We start from the raw sequence: 18,515 nt of genomic DNA on the forward strand, positions 1-18,515 counted from the left end.
TTTTATTTCTTTTAATGCTTTGGTAGTGACTTACGATAGGAGTAACCACTGTCATCGCCCAAAGGGTGACAAAAGGATATTGCACTTGAAGAGAAGCCAGCATGTTTGTACTGGTATGCTTTTTACATTTTAAGGTATGAGCAATTGTATTCCCTATGGCATGACTTGAATAGTTAAAAGAGATTACAAAAATTTAAGTCATCTATATTGGCATTCCACTTCAGTACTACAAATTGAAATTTTTATTCTGTTTACTGTATGTTATAGATTAATTAAAGAGTAAGTTGATTTATTTTCAATTCTGTCAGAATAATTTAAGGAGCCTTACTGTCAGTATATTGATAGTATGAAGTAAATGCAAATTATGTCATAAAAAGCTTTAAACTGATTAGATATGAACTACTAAGAGAAGTTAACCTGCAATTTTGGTAAATTGTTCTCCAAACTTCACTTTAGATTAAAGTGCAAACATTAGAATATGTTTGAATCTCAAGAGACCAAAAAGCAGATAATGACAGGAACATATTTTCAGTATCATTTACAATTAGGTATTTTATCTTTTACAGAACACATGTTAAAATGTTGAACTGCTATGCCATTGAAGTAGACTATTCCTGTATAATTTGTAATTGAGAGTTCTAATTTCTAGTAGTTCTCGCCTAGCAGTTATTTTAAATTTTTAAAATTACAGTCAGTTTTTACTTATCTGTGATTTTGAAGGGTAGAAGTAGGATGTATACTACCGAGGTTCTAATTATAATTTTTGCCGTAAGTAATTTCAGTCACACCAGGCTTTTTGGTAGCTTCTAAAAAATAACAAGTTATTTGGTTTTAACCTTTTTTCTTTTACTTTGTTCAGGATTCTAATGAGCAATAAAATAACTAAAGGGAATGTGTTAAGACAATTCAGCAAATGAATTTTAATTCATTAGAATTTTCTGCTTCAGAATATAGTTGATGGTCTGTTTAGATATAAAACTATCTGATAATTATCTTCAGTGATAATAAAGAAATTCTCATATTTTTTCTCTTATCAATCATTTTTTCCCCCTAGATTCTGAAATTTATTTCAGACTTCCTTGCTTTTTTGGTACTCTACAATTTCATCATTCCAATTTCGTTATATGTGACAGTTGAAATGCAGAAATTTCTTGGATCATTTTTTATTGGCTGGGATCTTGATCTCTATCATGAAGAATCAGATCAGAAAGCTCAAGTCAATACTTCTGACCTGAATGAAGAACTTGGACAGGTAAAAGTGATCCTTTTGTTTTTCTAATTTGTTATTTTTATCAAAATAATAAATGTACAAAGACTAATAAAACTAAATATTACAAGGCTTATACCAAAAAACAACCCCACTTTCTTTGCTCCACACCTAATTTCTTATTTCCCATTTCGAAATCTTGTAATTTAGCACTATATTTCTATATAGAATTCTTTCTTGATTTTTAAATTTGAGACATTATTTACAATGGAATATAAAGATACAACCCTTACACTACTCCTTCCACACACATACGCAGACATATACCCACTTTGCCTCCCCACGGCCCCCCAATACTGTTAAATCACAAATTTGCAATTTAATAAATATTCACTTATTGTCATTATTATGACTGTTTTGGTATTGTTTACTACTTCCTAGTTCTCTCTGTGTGCCTTGTAATACTATAATTACATTTTTCTTTCTTATGTATTTTGGTTTTGCTGGAGTTAATTGCTCTGTTTTTTGATTCACTTAATTTTCATTTACCACAAACAGATCTCTGACACGTATATGAACCATCTCCCCACATATTCAGACACATCAGGTAATCTAGGATTTCCTTTCTCTTTCTTGTTATCTCGCTTGCTTTCTCTTTTGAAGCCTTTTATTTTTCTGCTTCAAAATTTGGACTACTTTCTGGGCCTGCTTCTCAGCTGTCACCCTGGACTTGTTTTTCCATCACCCTAGAACTTCCTTTGTCTCCCACCTGATTTGGATTTCCTGTCTCCTGGAACTCATGTCTTTCCCACCTGTTGCTTTTCTCTTACTTTGGTAGAACACATCTTCTAATAACTTTTTGAAAAAGAATGCATAAGAGGGAAATATTTTGAGACTTTGCATGTCTGACATATCTTTATTCCCTTCTTACATACTTGATTAATAATTTAGCTAGGTAACACATCCCTGGTTGGAAATAATTTTTCCTCAAAATTTCAAAAGCATTTCTCCATTATCATTTTTTTTAAGCTTCTGGTGTTTCTGTTAAAAAATCCAGTGCCATTCTGATTCTCAGTCCTCTATGTGTGATCTGTTGTTTTCTCTCTGGAAGTATTTCATGTTTAGGATCTTCTCTTTATGCAATGAATCTGAAATTTTATTGTGATATACCTTGATGTGAGTCTTTTTTTCTTTTTTCTTTTTCCTTTCATTGGGCAATGAACTCAGTAAGCCCTTTTAGCCTGGAAACACATGTCCTTCAGTTGTAGGAATTTTTCTTATATTATTTCTTTGGTAACATGTCTTTTTATGTTTTGTGGGATTTTCTTTTTGAAATTTATTACTTTAGATGTCAGACCATTTATCTTGATATTCCAATTCTCTGACTCAATTTTCATTTCTTTGTTTTTATAATCTGCTTTCTGGGAGAATATGTGAACTTTATCTTTCCACCTATCTTTTGATTTTTTTATTTCTATTGTAATATTTTTAATTTCTAATATTCTAGTATATCTGAATGGTCTTTTATTTTTTATTTCTAAATTTTTTTTTGGCTGCACGGCTTGCGGGATCTTAGCTCCCTGACCAGGGATCGAACCTTTGCCCCCTGCAGTAGAAGTGCAGAGTCCTAACCACTGGACAGCCAGGGAATTCCAGAATGGTCTTCTTTTAATTACATCTTATTCTTGTTTCTTGAATATAATCTATTCTTTCACCTAATGAGAGTTTCTTTAAAGCCTTCTGCTCCTTGCATTTTCTTAGTTTTTCCCTAGTTCCTTTTTCAGTACATCAGTTCTGCTGTAATGTGACATATCCATTCCTAAAAATCACTGTGCTGTGCAAGGGCTTATGGGAAAATGGGATTGGGATACAACCAAAACTATGTCAGTAACACATTTAAAATGAAAAGGTAGGAACCTAATGACAACAGGACTTCCTAAATTATTAAGAAATACATAAATGCTGCAATAAATATGGAACTTTATCTTGAAAAAGACCTGAAGTCTACTTGTGGAAGTGGCCATCAGAAGTATTGCAACCTGCATGTTATTGTGAAGTATTGGAAGGAAGGTTATCTGAAAACAGAAGGAAAATGTAATACCAGATGTGAATGGGTATGGCTCAAACGCACATGGTGACCTGAGGTAGCTGGTAGCTGTTTGAGATTTGTATGTTTCATGTATTCTGGGTGCAGTTTTCTGCTCTCACCTAGTGTTTCTCACAGATGAAACTGTACATAATCAAACACAAAGTTCATATTATGTTCAGATTGTTCCCTTGTATATCAATCTCATTGCAATAAGTTCTTGTGTTTTCAAGACAGTGTTATAGCAGAATTGCCTGTTATTTGTTTTAGATTCTCTTTACCTTTTCATGTAAGGGGATATCCTCAAATGAATGCTAATCTTTGGTTTTCTTTACAAGTCCAAAAGTTTTCCCTAGAAAAGGCTGGCAGTCGAGCTGTTTTTGGGGGGTATCCCCAAATATCAGTATTGGTCTTTCCTTGGTTTCCCCAGAGAGAGTACCTGCAGTTTGTATTTCTGCTGCTGGTTCAACAGAAATGATCACTCAGCTGTATAGATGAACATGAACCTAAAGATGCAACATTAACTTCAAAGAGAATACAGATTTTAAATATTTTGTATTACCCTGTTTTATTTCTGGGAAATCTTTATTTGCTTGTGCTTGGATTATAAGATTCTCAACATCAGTATATCAATGTTAATAGGTAAACAACTTCAGAAGCTAGAGGAGGAAGTTTTTTTGTTTAACATAAGACTGAACCCAAAGGTTTGTTTTCTTTTGTTTTCTATCTCTAGGTGGAGTATGTGTTTACAGATAAAACTGGTACACTGACAGAAAATGAGATGCAGTTTCGGGAATGTTCAATTAATGGTGTAAAATACCAAGAAATCAATGGTAAACTTGTATCCGAAGGACCAACACCAGACTCTTCAGAAGGAAACTTATCTTATCTTAGTAGTTTATCCCATCTTAACAACTTATCCCATCTTGCAACCAGTTCCTCTTTTAGAAGCAGTCCTGAAAATGAAACTGAACTAGTAAGCAATTTTTGTTAATAAATAGAAATTTCATTTCAAATAGTAATTCTTTGATAGTTGGTGGATTGAAAGAGAAAAAGTTTGAGTGTTAGTGGGGCAAGGAGTATACATTTGAAATGTTTATCCTTTGATTCAGCACTGAGAATTTATAGTTATAAGCCATCTTAACTTGTCACTTAATATGTATCTAATTTAGTTCTCTAGGTATTTAAATGGGACTAAGTTAAGGAAAGCCCTTTCTGCCTTGGAGTAAAGAGGACTTTGCAAAGAAATACAGCTTAAATTTATTTAATACCTTTTGATATCTCAGTTCTTCCACAAAAGAGTTTTCACCTTTACCTGCAACTTGGTTATGCCTCCTAAAAAGATACTCTGATGTTGAAGGGTCATAGGCAAATGTGACGTTTTACTCTTTGGAACTGGAAGCAACCAGCTATTATTTTTGCAATGCAAGATTGTAGTAGCACTCTTGTTCTACATCTTAGTTTATCAAATTATGAGCTCTATTTATTGGCATACTTTAGAATTTAGTTTCTGGTTTCCTACATGTTATTTGGTTTGGTATTTTTATTATGAGTATTAATTATGTTTCTACAGATTAAAGAACATGATCTCTTCTTTAAAGCAGTCAGTCTCTGTCACACTGTGCAGATTAGCAGTGTTCAGACTGATGGCATTGGTGATGGTCCCTGGCAGTCCAACCTTGCTCCCTCCCAGTTGGAGTACTATGCATCTTCACCAGATGAAAAGGCTCTCGTGGAAGCTGCTGCAAGGTAGTTTAAGTCTAATTTTCAAATTTTCAGAAATATATCTTTTAAATAAAAATGTGAAAATGTAAGAACATAATTTTAAGTTCTTAGACAAAATTCAGAAATAGATACAGGTATTTTAAATGAGAATTTGAAATGTCATTAATTTTGTTGTCAAGCTTTCATTAAATTATATTTTGAAGAGATCTCTTTAAAAGTCTGGGTACTATGAAATATGAATAATATAATTTGTGAGAAATAACTTATGTGTGTATTGTTATGGATCTACTCGGATCCTTCAAGTCCTTAAAAATAATGCTATATTCAAAGGAAATACTTTATATCTTAAAGTTATATTTTAAATATTTTTATTCAAGTTAAGTTATACTATGAAATATAAAACATAATCCTTTTGTCAACTTAAAAAAACGCACAACATGAGAGTTGCGAGTTGAGTTTATTTGGGGCAAAATGAGGACTGCAGCCCGGGAGACAACATCCCAGATAGTTCTGAGAAACTGTTCCAAAGAGGTAGGGAGGAAGATTGGTATATATATATTCCTGGTAAAGGAGGAGTACGTGCAATCAAACACATTTTTTTGTAGGGGGTTTCTGCTAGTCTCGAGGAGCAGACATCACCATGTAGGGATTTAGTGCTTTTCTAGATATGAGGAGATGCAAGGGTTGGGCTCATAAAATCAGCTCCTGAAAACATCTATCTATCTGAAGACCTGTTCCGCCCATCCTCCAAAGCACAGAGTGCCTCATTCCTGGTCTCCACCCTGAATTCCGTTCAGGGGATGTGGAAGGTCAGTAGCTACAGCAGCACAGAGTGATTTAATTGTTGTACAGGCAGATGGCAAGTTCCAGTTTATAACTGACACTTTAAGTCTTATATTTTTCTCCTTTTATTCCCTAGATTTGGCATTGTGTTTATTGGCAGTTATGGAGAAACTATGGAAGTTAAAACACTTGGAAAACTGGAACGGTATTTTTTTCTGTATTGTAATTTTCTATAAAGTATTTATTACAGAACAGGAATTGGTGAACTATGATCCAGAAGCCAGATCTGACCTACAGCCTGTTTTTGTACAGCCTGCCAACTAAATTACATTTTTAAGTGTTTTCAAAAACAAAAAAATATGCAACAAAGATCATACATGGTCTTCAAAGCCTGAAGTATTTACTATCTAGCCCCTTACAGGAAAAGTTTACTGAACCCTGCTCTAGAATGATGTCAGTATTACATTGTATCTCGTCACAGTGATAACAATATAATGCTCTGAATCTTTCATCTTTATATTAGCTCAGTGATTATTGAATTTACTTATGTGTTTATTTTTACACATTCTTGGAGTAATGAGTTTTGTAAGCTTCTCACTAAATAAAAACTTCCTTATCTTTCCTATGATTTTTATCTTTCATACATTAAGGAACTACTGTAGTATTTCCAGTGTTTGCACTGTTTGGTAAATTAGTCCATTCTTATAGTCATATCTTTCATGGTTTTACTGATTCTGATCATGCCTCAGCTCCAACTGTGCTTTTTGAAACTATGCTTTTCTGAACTAAATAGTGTCCAGTCTTTGGCTCCTTTTATCTGGAAGCCTGTGTAGCTCATTTTATTAACTTATAAACCATCATTCTACTCATTGTTTTTCTTTGAAATGTGCAAAGCATTCCATATGTATGTCATTGTATAAAATCATCCAGAAGTCTTTTTAAGCCACACCTGACCCATCCACCCAAGTTCTTTTACATCTCACTAAAGAGGCCTTTGTGTCTCCCAACTGTACACATACACCCTGTCCTAGGTTCAGATCCATTGCTACTAATGAGCCTCTGTTACAAATGTTAGTGTATTTCTCAGGTATGTTTGGGCAGAAAAAAGGGTTGAGAAATCAGGCACCATTTTTAGTAAAAAAAACATGAAGCTGGGCAGATCTGGATTCCAATTCTTATTCTGCCTCTCACATGCTTATTTGACTTTAGACAAATGAGTATATCTTTCTGAGTTTAATAGTCCTCACCTGTAAAATGAGATAAGACCTACCTCGTTAGGCTCTCATGGATATTAAATGATATAAAGTTTGTAAAGTACATGGCATTTGGTAAGTACTTAATAAATGTCAGTGTCTCCTTTTTCTATCTTGTGTTGTTATTAATGACTCCTAATCTGTCATCTTGAAAAATGTTGTTGTTATTAATTGCTTGTTCTGAATTAACCATTTTATTTTTTATAGGGATTCCTTCTAAATATTCACTTACTATTTTTCAAACATGTAAAGATTTTTATGTTTCTTATTTTTTTTTTCCTTAGGTACAAACTGCTTCATATTCTGGAATTTGATTCAGATCGTAGAAGAATGAGTGTAATTGTTCAGGCACCTTCAGGTAACCAATCTAAACTTTCATGAATTTTTACTTATCTAATATTAAGAGCTTGATAACTCATTTTTCTTTTTAGGTGAGAAGCTTTTATTTGTTAAAGGAGCTGAATCATCAATTCTCCCAGAATGTATAGGTGGAGAAATAGAAAAAACCAGAATTCATGTGGATGAATTTGCCTTGGTAAGTGCAAATTTCTCTGATTTAAAAACTGCTAGTGTGTGTGTGTGTTTATGAAAGATTTGGGGTTTCATTTTTGTGTTAGTATTTGATCAAAATTTATAGAAATTCTGAAGTTCTGTTACTTTATGTGTTGGCTCTTTATTCTTTGTTAAAAATAGACTTTTTAACCTGCTAAAATATGCCTTCTCTTTGAACCTATGACACCAGAGTACTTATGGCTACAAGGACCACTCAGATTGCTGTATTAAAAAGGGAGGGGCTTCCCTGGCAGTCCAGTGGTTAAGACTCCACACTTCCACTGCAGGGGGAAGCCCTGAGTTCAGTTCCTGGTCGGGAAATTAAGATCCCACATGCTGTGTGGTGTGGCAAAAAAGGGGGGTGGGGGGGGAGATGTACAAAAATCCCAAGGATGTGTAGAAACTGGAACCCTCATACAATGCTGGTGGGACTATAAATGATATGGCTACCTTAGAAAATAATTTTATAATTCCTCATAGAACATAGACTAATATAGAGTTACTATATGATTCAGTAATTTCACTGCTAGATATACATCCAGCAGAATTGAAAAATTTGTCTATGCAAAAACTTGTACACAAATATTCTTAGCAGCTTTATTCCTAATAGCAAAAAAAAAAATGGAAACACCCAAATATCCATAAACTGATGAATGGAGTAAACAGTGTGTTATATCCATACAATGGAATGTTATTTGGACAGTAAAAGGAACGAAGTACAGATATATATATGCTATATCACAGATGAACCTTGAAAAGATCGCTAAGTGAAAGAAGCTAGTCACAAAAGGCCATGTATTCCATTTATATGAAATATCTAGACTAAGCAAATTCATAGAGCCAGAAAGCAGATTAGTGGCTGCCAAGAGCTGAAGGAAGAGGGGAAAAGGAAGTGTCTGCTAATGAATATGGCTTTCATTTTGGGAATGATGAAAATGTGTTGGAATTAGTAGTAATGATTGCACAACTTTGGGAGTACACGAAAGACCACTGAATTGTACTCTTTAAAGTGAATTATGGTATGTGAATTATGCCCCTCTTTTTTTTTTATAATTTTATTTATTTATTTATTATTTTGGGGGGAGTACACCAAGTTCAATCATCTGTTTTTATACACATATCCCCGTATTCCCTCCCTCACTGAAAAATTTTTTTTTTTGGGGGGTACACCAAGTTCAGTCATCTGTATTTATACACATATCCCCATATTCCCTCCCTCCCTCAACTCCCCCCCCACCCTCCCTCGAGTGAATTATGCCCCTCTTAATAAAAGAATGTAGGAGAATATTATAAAAAGAAAGTACCACAATTCATGTGAAGAGAAAGCTTAGTAAGCAGCTCTGTCTTGGTCTTAGAGCCTCATGATCTCTCATTTCTGCATTTCTATAAATCTATGCTCCATACTTAGCTCTGCTCACCTGCCTCCTTTACTTACTTATGGTTTCTTTTCTCCCATTACTTGTTTCCTAATTGTTTACGGTCTAGTTCATCTACCACACTGTAACATCCGTAAGAACAAAGACATTGTGCTAACCTTCCCTTTCTTAGTCCTATTATTAGAACATGTAATTTGGCTTTTTCTGAGGAAAATGTATTGCAAAGCAAAAGAACTTTTATAAGCTTTCAGATTTAGATACTAACTTTCAAATATTAACACCATAAGAAAAATGAATGCCTAGCAGATTCATATGATCAAATATATATTCCTGAATTTTGAGTAATGCCAATTCACCAGTGAAGGTATAATGATACAGTTTAAAATCATTCATTCAGTGGCTCTAGAAAGTATTGGTTGGTTGATAATAACCACCTTCAGGCTTCTTTATTTGAATTGTGAATTTGTCATACCATGAACTTGCAGGAACTTATAGTCCCTTTGCTTAAAAAATTCTTTTAGAGTAGATAAAAGTGGATTTGTAGTGGTTAAAACAAGAGAGTAGAATCTGGGGCCACCTCTCTCTTGACAATCCTGAAGGTATCACTATAGAACTTTTTGACTTTCTTGGTAAAGCAGTTTTAAAATCACAGGTGGTTCATCTTTATGATCCTTTTTCTAGGCTCTATAATGTTCTACAATTCAATGACCTTAATTATTTTGAGTAACTTTTTGAGAACTCATCAGAAATCAAAAGAGCTGTGATAATGTGTCCTGTAATTCAAATGACTTGGGTTTTGTGACTGTTTATTTCCTATCACTAGATGATAATACTTTTAAAAATTATTTATAATTGATTTTTGGTAATGGCATCCTCTGTTTATTTCAGTGATTTCTTGATTCCCCATTAGCCATTGTTGTTCAATTTTTGTCTTTAATTTTTCTCTTTAGAAAGGGCTAAGAACTCTGTGCATGGCCTATAGACAGTTTACATCTAAAGAGTATGAGGAAATAGATAGACGTTTATTTGAAGCCAGAACTGCCTTGCAGCAGCGGGAAGAGAAATTGGCAGATGTCTTCCAGCTCATAGAGAAAGACCTAATATTACTGGGAGCTACAGCAGTAGAAGACAAGTAAGTATCAGATAAGTAGGCAATATCATTTTTCTCTCATAAGAATTTTTCTATTCAAGTGTTTCTAATTTATGACAGATTCCATTTTTTAACATTTTATAATGACAATATATTTAAAATCAAAAGAGTGTTAAAGCCTTAATTTTTCCCAGTCCATATATATAATTTTTGTTCTAGCCAGTTATCTAAAATAGTTGAAAGAATCCAACCACATATAGTTTTGCCTATAGTCTTGAGTTTTTAGAATACTCCTCAGTGTGCCATACAAAGATTTTAAGCTCCTGCTTAATTTTCTAGCCTCATGTCCTATCACTGCCCCCTTTCACTTTACATTTCAGCAGTACCAAACTGTCTAGTTCTCTGAACAACAACTGTAGTTAAAACTGTTCTATTTTGTGCCTTTTTTCCTTTGCAAGGCTGTGCCTTCTACCTGAATCATTCTTCCCTTACCATCTGTGAATAGCTATTCATAAATTATAGTTCATATATTACCCCCATTCCAGGAAGACCTTTCCTAACCCCTAATAGGATTAAAAATTCTCTTCTTTGGGAAGCCTCCATGTTTTGTAGGTAGTTCTGTTGTTGTCCTTGTGGCAGTATAATTGTCTGAAGACTTTCTCCTCTGTTAGCCTGTGAATTCCTTGAGGTCTATTATTCTTTGCCTTTGTTTCCTAGCATCTCTCTCCATATGTTTCACAGTTTCTTGAATTAAATTGAATTCTACAAATTAAGCCTATTGTACCCCCTAGATCTAAGGGTGCTGGCACTTTTTAAAATCTAGGGTTTCATTTACTTTTCAGTTGTCTTCGTGAGATTTCTGAGACTCCCTGAGATTATGTAGACCTTTATTGTCCACAGTCTGATTATTAAACTACCAAGATGAGAAATTTTCTTATCAAAAAGAGAGAAGATCTTCTAACTTGAAATTTAAGACTTTCTAATAAGAGTTTATGAAGACTATATAGCTAGTTGGTTCTATAAAAATCAACTTCAAAGATATACTCTTAAAATATGAAGTTGTAGATTTTATATTTAATTTTACGTAGCGTTCTAACATATTAATACCCTGTGAACTTCAAAAAACCAGATACATTTACAGTAGTATAATCGGTCACCAAAATGAAGGGGAAGGAAACTACAACTGTGAGAATGCACAAATGTTCTCATTAAGGCAGTATTGACCCAGATGATCATTTAGTGTCTGTCACCTCAAATGCCTCACAATTCTGGAATGCTCATTGTGACAAACGTGTCAGCACACAATTGTAGATTTATATTAGCCAGGCGATCACTAATTTGGTTATTCCTAGTTTTTCCCTAATGGAAAAAAATTCAGTTGTATTACTATACTATAACATTCCTAGGTTAAGGAATTCAGAATTACCTTACTTGTACTACATGGCTTATACTTAAAATTCAATCAAAAAAGTATTCTCTACTAATAATTTTGTTTATTTTCAGACTACAAGATAAAGTTAGAGAAACTATTGAAGCATTGAGAATGGCTGGTATCAAAGTATGGGTACTTACTGGAGATAAACATGAAACAGCTGTTAGTGTGAGTTTGTCATGTGGACATTTTCACAGAACCATGAACATCCTTGAACTTATAAACCAGAAATCAGACAGTGAATGTGCTGAAAAATTGAGGCAACTTGCCAGAAGGTAAGAATATGATGATCTGGATCGTTGAGTTCAGGGACCAGCAAGCTGTGGCCCACTGCCCCTTTTTACAGCCCATGAGCTCAAAGTAATTTTTACATTTTTTAATGGATGAAAAAGAAGTCAAAGAAGAGTAATATTTCATGATGTGAAAATTATAGGAAATTAAAATTTTGGGTGTCTGTAAATAAAATTTTATTGAAACAGAGCCACATTTGTTCATTTACATATCATCAGTGAAGGCTTTGCACTGCAACAGCACAGTTGACTAATTTGGACAGAGACCTTATAAAGCACTTCTATCGTTTCTCACTGCTGCCTGATACACTACAAATTACAGTGATGCAATTATAACTGGTTAATGTTTTCTGTGCCACAAGTTTTGCCATATGACATTTTAGTATATTTTTATTATCAGTATTTAACCATCATGTCCAAATTTGAAAAGAAAAATGGACCTTTAATATCACACTCTTAAAAGCACAGTGGAGTGTTATTTTATTATCAAATTAGATGGCAAAGCATCGCATTTATTTATTTATTTTTTAGTTTTTTTTTTTTTTTTTTTTTTTTTTTTTGGCTGCGTTGGGTCTTCGTTGCTTATGCATGACCTTTAGTTGTGGTAAGCAGGGCTACTCTTTGTTGTGGTGCGTGGACTTCTCATTGTGGTGGCTTCTCTTGTTGTGGAACACAGGCTCTAGGCACGTGTGCTTCAGTAGTTGCAGCGTGCAGACTCAATAGTTGTGGCATGTCGGCTTAGTTGCTCCACAGCATGTGGGATCTTCCCAGACCAGGGATCAAACCCATGTCCCCTGCATTGGCAGGCGGATTCTTAACCACTTTGCCACCAGGGAAGTTCAGAGCATTATGTTTACTATTCAGTGATAATATGCTTTAATATTCTGCCTGTTTGAAAAGACGTAATCAGAAATGAAATACAAAATCTCATCACAGGGACTTCCTAGGTGGTGCAGTGGCTAAGAATCCACCTGCCAGTGTAGGGGACACGGGTTCAATCCCTGCTCCGGGAAGATCCCACATGCCGTGGAGCAACTAGGCCCATGTGCCACAACTATTGAGCCTACGCTCTAGGGTCCGTGAGCCAAGGCTGTTGAGCCTGTGTGCCACAACTATTGTAGCCCATGTGCCTAGAGCCCATGCTCCGCAACAGGAGAGGCCGCCTCAATGAGGAGCCTTCACACCACAATAAAGAGTGGCCCCCGCCCACCACGGCTAGATAAGGCCCGTGTGCAGCAACGAAGACCCAACACAGCAAATAAATAAATTTTTAAAAAAAATCTCGTTACAGGTGGTTCTTTTGTAATAAAATACAAAATCTCATTACAGATCAGCATTAACAGATAGATATTCGCAATTGATTTTGATGATAGGGAACATGAACTTTGAACCCTAGTTAATCAAAATATTCTTCCCCTGCCAAAATAAAAAATTTGTTTTCCTCATTACTAGACTTCTATTATTTAAAAAATTGTACTTAATTATTATTATTGCACTTTTTACTTAATTTTTTGTCAAAATTTGTTTCCTCTTTTGTAGTGTAAGTATCTATATAATATCCTCAGTTTAGCCTCATGGCCCACAAAACTTAAAATTGAAATATTTACTTCTGGGGCTTTACAGAAAACATTTGCCAACCACTGATGTACTTCACGTGATCAAACTGGGAAATTAATCTGCGTTTTACTGTTCAAAGATAATTTCCTAAGTATTTATGCTCTTAATTCATTATTTTTTTCTCAGAGTCAGCTTTAGGTAGATCAACTTTATTTAGGAGCCCCCATTTAACACAATTTTTTTTAACTGTAAATTAGGATTGCTTCAGTGTAAGCATCAGGGTTGCTTATATGTAGGCATCTAAGATGTCCTATGGGTACCCATCTTGGCAGTCTTATGATATTAATGCAGAAAAACAAATACAAAAAGACATCACCACAGTTGTCAATGTACATTCAGGGCTTTTTTTTACATTTGTTATGCGGGGATTGATGTGATACTAAACTCTGGATTTCCTCAGAGAACTTATTTAAGGAATGTTTTAAAGAGACAGTACAGCTCTCAGAAGGGTCTGCTTGAGTTCAAAACGGTGATTGATCTAGGTAATTATATTACACTTTTGAAGCAATGTCAACACTGTTGTGGCTGCTTAAATATTTAAATATAATGTCAAGAACTTCCTAAAACATACAGATGAATTGCTCAGAATCATTTACTTCTTAAATATCACTCCTGATTATAAAAATTATGTGTTCATTAAAAAAAATACTGAAAATGATAAAGAAAATATGGTTAGTAGCATAATACAGCCATCTAAAGATAATTATTGTATTTTAGAATTTTTTTAAGACTTCTATATATGTGCCTTTAGTGAGTCTATGAAGATCATGGATATTGTTCATTTCCCTTTTTGTACAAAAGCTGTATTATGAAGTGAAGGTTATACCTTAAAATGAATTTTAGGCTTGCTATTTGAAATTTATATTTCAGAGATACCATCTTTTTTGGTGGAATATGTTTTCTTTCTTTTTTTTTTTTCTTTTTTTCCTCCTTTGGCTATACTGCAAAGCTTGTGGGATGTTAGTTCCTGACCAGGGATTAAACCTAGGCCTTCAGTAGTAAGAGCACAGAGTCCTAACCACTGGACCACCAGGGAATTCCTGGAATATGTTTTCTGAGTTAACCATATAAGTCAATATGATTTTGATCTACAGACTTTCAGGAAGTATCTATTTAAAAATCTTGGGTATAGCAAAAGAGTTCCATACCTTTGGAACTCTTGATTGTCTCTTATCTAGGCATTTAGATAAGGCATTTAGAACAGAGTCATATAAAGTGTATTGTTTACTCCCAGAATGTTTACAATGTATAGGAAAAACAGAAGTAAATATATTGTCATAGACCTATCACAACTGAATCGTACCTGAGGCAAGAACAGAGAGCTGTGGGTGGACAGAAGAGGGAAGCTTAGCCTGAGCTTAACCTAGGAATAGCTGTAGACTAAGCGCTCACTCTGCATTAGCACTGTGTTGTCTCCAGCGATGAAATGTAAACTGGTCAGAGAGTAACACCAAGAAGCAAGGGGGGCAATGTATGCAAATTCCCAGAGCTGAGAGACTCATTCAAGGAATTGATAGTAGTTAAGTGTGGCCAGAGAATGAAATAGATGGGAGAGAATGTGGGCAGTATTGAGACACGAGGCTACAGAACTAAGCACATTCTACCTTACTGTGTGCCAGAACTGTGAGGTGCTTTTCCATATTGCATAAATGTTACCCCATGAATTGTGAGATAGTATGCTGATGTATGAAGTCTGCCCAGAGGAACACCTATTTTAATGTGCCTTGGGAATGTTCCCAAGGAAAACTGATCTGATCTGTCCTACTCTTGGCTGCTACTTATTCTGATGAGGCCATGTGCTTAGGCAGTGCTTACGCTGAATGTATTGGAGGCAGCAAAAGTTGCTAATAAGTAAGTTCAGCCAACAAGGAGGAAAAATAGTCAATTTAGGTGCTGATTTCAGATATTGGAGACTTAATAAAAGAAATGTACATTTTTTAAAGTTTATGTTAGTGTTGTTTACCACTTACTAGTTGTAGTGCAACACAACAGTTATTAGGCATACTATGAAAGACATCATTTTAACATACAGAAAATACTGAAGTATTAGAATACTAAAAATTATCAATATATGTTTCATTTTTATAGTTTGTTGCTCATTTAATGGTCTCACTTGTTATTTAAAAATTGAGGGTACAACCACTATGGAAAACAGTATGGAAAAAATTTCAAGTAGAACTACCACATGATCCAGCAATTCCACTTCTGGATATTTATCCAAAGGAAATGAAATCACTATCTCAGAGATATCCACACTCCCATGTTCATTGCAGCATTATTCACAACAGGCAAGAATGGAAACAACCTAAATGTCCATTGATGTGTGTATGGATAAAGACAATGTGATGTATACACACACACACACACACACAAAGGACTATTATTCGACCATTAAAAAGAAGGAAATCTTGCTTTTTGTGATAACATGGTTGGATCTTGCGGGCATTATGTTGAGTAAAATAAGTCAGATAGAGAGAAACAAGTACTTATGTGTGGAATCTAAAAAAGCCAGTGGTAGAATGGTGATTGCCAAGAGCTGAGGTGTGGGGGAAATGGGCAGATGATAGTCAAAGGGTACAAACTTCCAACTTATATATAAGATGAATAAGTTCTGGGGCTCTAATGTACAGTATGGTAACTATAATTAACAGTGCTATATTATATATTTGAAAGTTGTAAAGGGAGTAGATCTTAAATGTTATAAACACACAAAAAAGTGTTTATATGAAAGGATGGAGGTGTTAACTAACTTTATTGTGATGATCATTTTTGTAATATAAATGTGTATCGAATCATCAAGTTGCACACCTTAAACTTACATGTTATATGTTAATATCTTAGTAAAGCTGAGAAAAGAATAAAATTAAAATGTATGGATGTTTCTCGGTAGCAGTCTTGCTATACTGTGAACCCAGTGGTGAACTGTAGTATTTCCTTTCGGTGCATTTAGCACAGTGCTACTTTGAGTGCTGGCCTTCAACAGCTTGCTCCAGAATGTAAATCTATACATAAACTGCTTCTTTCTATGAGAAACACTCCTCCCTAGGAAGGAGTAGGGTGAAGCTATTGAACAAAATAGTGTGCTCAAAAATGTGGTTGATTTACATACTGATGCAAGCTTCTTATCTCTTTTTCTTCCTTCTTCTTATCTCTTTTTTTTCCTTCTTCTTATCTCTTTATTGTCACAAATAGTTTGCCCAGCTGCCAGTAATTAGATCATGCTTTGGAGTAGTGTATGCCCACGAGTGAGATGTTATCCATGTTCCACCATCGTAGCACCTGGCATTACAGTCCATTGTAGGGTTAAATATCAAGAGACAGTTATGATTCCTTCATTCCTTTCCTTCGTACTTAAACATACAGTGAATCTAGCTTCTAAATTTTCCTGAACATTCTTGACTTCATTTAATTTTTTTTAAATTAGGATTTGCTAAATGTATAACTAGTAGCATTTTTATTTTTGTAAGACTTTTCATGCAGTTTGGGAGAATATCCTCAGATTATGTGTTACAGTTCACATTTTAGAAAATATAGTTACTATGTAAATTCACTGTAAAATTGAACATCCTCTATTTTACTCATCCTATGTCACTCTCAGCTCTGCTTAATCTTAGCTTTCAAGTGATAGAACTCAGTTTGTTCCCTGACATGTCAGTTTTGGAACAGTGAAGTCTATGAGTGAATGATCCATCTTTCAGTAAGAATATTTTGTTTACTAAATGAGTGTAAATAATATGGCTTTAAAGTGTCTTACAGAGGATATGATTATTTTCTTTTTTTTAGAATTACAGAGGATCATGTGATTCAGCATGGTCTGGTAGTGGATGGGACCAGTCTGTCTCTTGCACTCAGGGAACATGAAAAACTATTTATGGAAGTTTGTAGAAATTGTTCAGCTGTAATGTGCTGTCGTATGGCACCACTGCAGAAAGCGAAGGTATGTTTATGTCATAACAAGTCCCATAAAGATATTTAGGTTTAAAAGTATTCTTTAACGTTAATGCCTCATCTAGTTCCATTTGGTGGTATACAATTTATTAATCTTACTAGGAGTCAGTCACTTCTCACAGTATGAATTTAAACCATATACATTAGGCTTTTGGAAATTTCACAGTGAATATTGAAGTTTCAACTATTCATAAGGACCTAGAAATGGATTATTATGACCTGGAAATGACCATGTGATAGGTAGCAGTTTGTGATTTTCCTGAGACATAAATTTGAACTGTGGTAACTAAAGTCTCACAAGTTAGTTACTTAACTGGTGAGGGAGCCTATAAGACTTCAGTTCATGTGCACCTCGAAATGGTTCTGTTGATCCCTGCTTATTCTTGCATTCTCATGAAGTGATAATTCTCTTTGTTAATAGTGGCTGTTAAGTGACAAATAGAACTTTAGTAAAAAGTTGAAAAGCCAATTAATTGTGATATGAAACTATGTACAGGAAATATTTTAAATTCAGCTAACTATGATTCAAGTGAAAACCTATACAAATATTTTTTAAAACTGTAATCTTCACAAGGATATCATTTGAAATGCACATCTAAACACATTGTTTCACATATAGACCTAATTATACATCCAGTTTTTTTGGCTTATGGAGTTTTATTACAGTGCCTATTTTATTATTATTATGACCACGTACCCCAGTCTGTGGAGACTAAAACTGGAGACCAATCAGAGTTAATGCCTGGATTATAAAAGTACATTCAAGTATTCCAAAGAAACCTTTCTTTTGATTTTATTGAATTTAATCTTTATTGCTTTTTAAATTTTTAAAAATTTTATTACAAGAGAAAATAATTCTTTCTTCTACATCAGATGAGAACAGTAATTTCTTGAGAAAGAAAAAAATTTGCCTGACAAAATTCAATTAATTGTAATTAATTTTTTACACGCTTGATTCTTATTAAGCTTTTTACAAATTTAAACTGTATTTAAGATTCTTACATCCCATTATAAAATCCAGTGGTAGTACTGTGTTTTGGTATGTCATTTCTGAAAGATTTTCCTAACATCTTAATGGAGACATCCCTCAAAAAGTGAGGGCTGTTATTGTCTAATATAAAATTTTTTTCATTACTGTTCTTCCAACAGATCATTT

General features: G+C 34.2%; 1 protein-coding gene across 5 annotated transcripts in view; it reads left to right on the forward strand.

The window, feature by feature from the left end:
* ATP11B (ATPase phospholipid transporting 11B (putative)) overlaps positions 1-18,515 on the forward strand; it is a 120,387-nt gene that overhangs the window by 61,824 nt on the left and 40,048 nt on the right. For all 5 annotated transcript variants that reach the window (XM_057739988.1, XM_057739986.1, XM_057739987.1 and 2 more), the window contains 9 exons: positions 1,055-1,252; positions 4,027-4,269; positions 4,867-5,042; positions 5,938-6,006; positions 7,339-7,412; positions 7,486-7,589; positions 9,933-10,114; positions 11,576-11,779; positions 17,195-17,348. In XM_057739988.1, the coding sequence (XP_057595971.1) occupies positions 1,055-1,252; positions 4,027-4,269; positions 4,867-5,042; positions 5,938-6,006; positions 7,339-7,412; positions 7,486-7,589; positions 9,933-10,114; positions 11,576-11,779; positions 17,195-17,348 (1,404 nt within the window). The remainder of the gene's footprint in view (positions 1-1,054; positions 1,253-4,026; positions 4,270-4,866; positions 5,043-5,937; positions 6,007-7,338; positions 7,413-7,485; positions 7,590-9,932; positions 10,115-11,575; positions 11,780-17,194; positions 17,349-18,515) is intronic.

The sequence above is a fragment of the Hippopotamus amphibius genome, chromosome 6, assembly GCF_030028045.1.
Source record: "Hippopotamus amphibius kiboko isolate mHipAmp2 chromosome 6, mHipAmp2.hap2, whole genome shotgun sequence".
NCBI classification, from domain to species: domain Eukaryota; kingdom Metazoa; phylum Chordata; class Mammalia; order Artiodactyla; family Hippopotamidae; genus Hippopotamus; species Hippopotamus amphibius.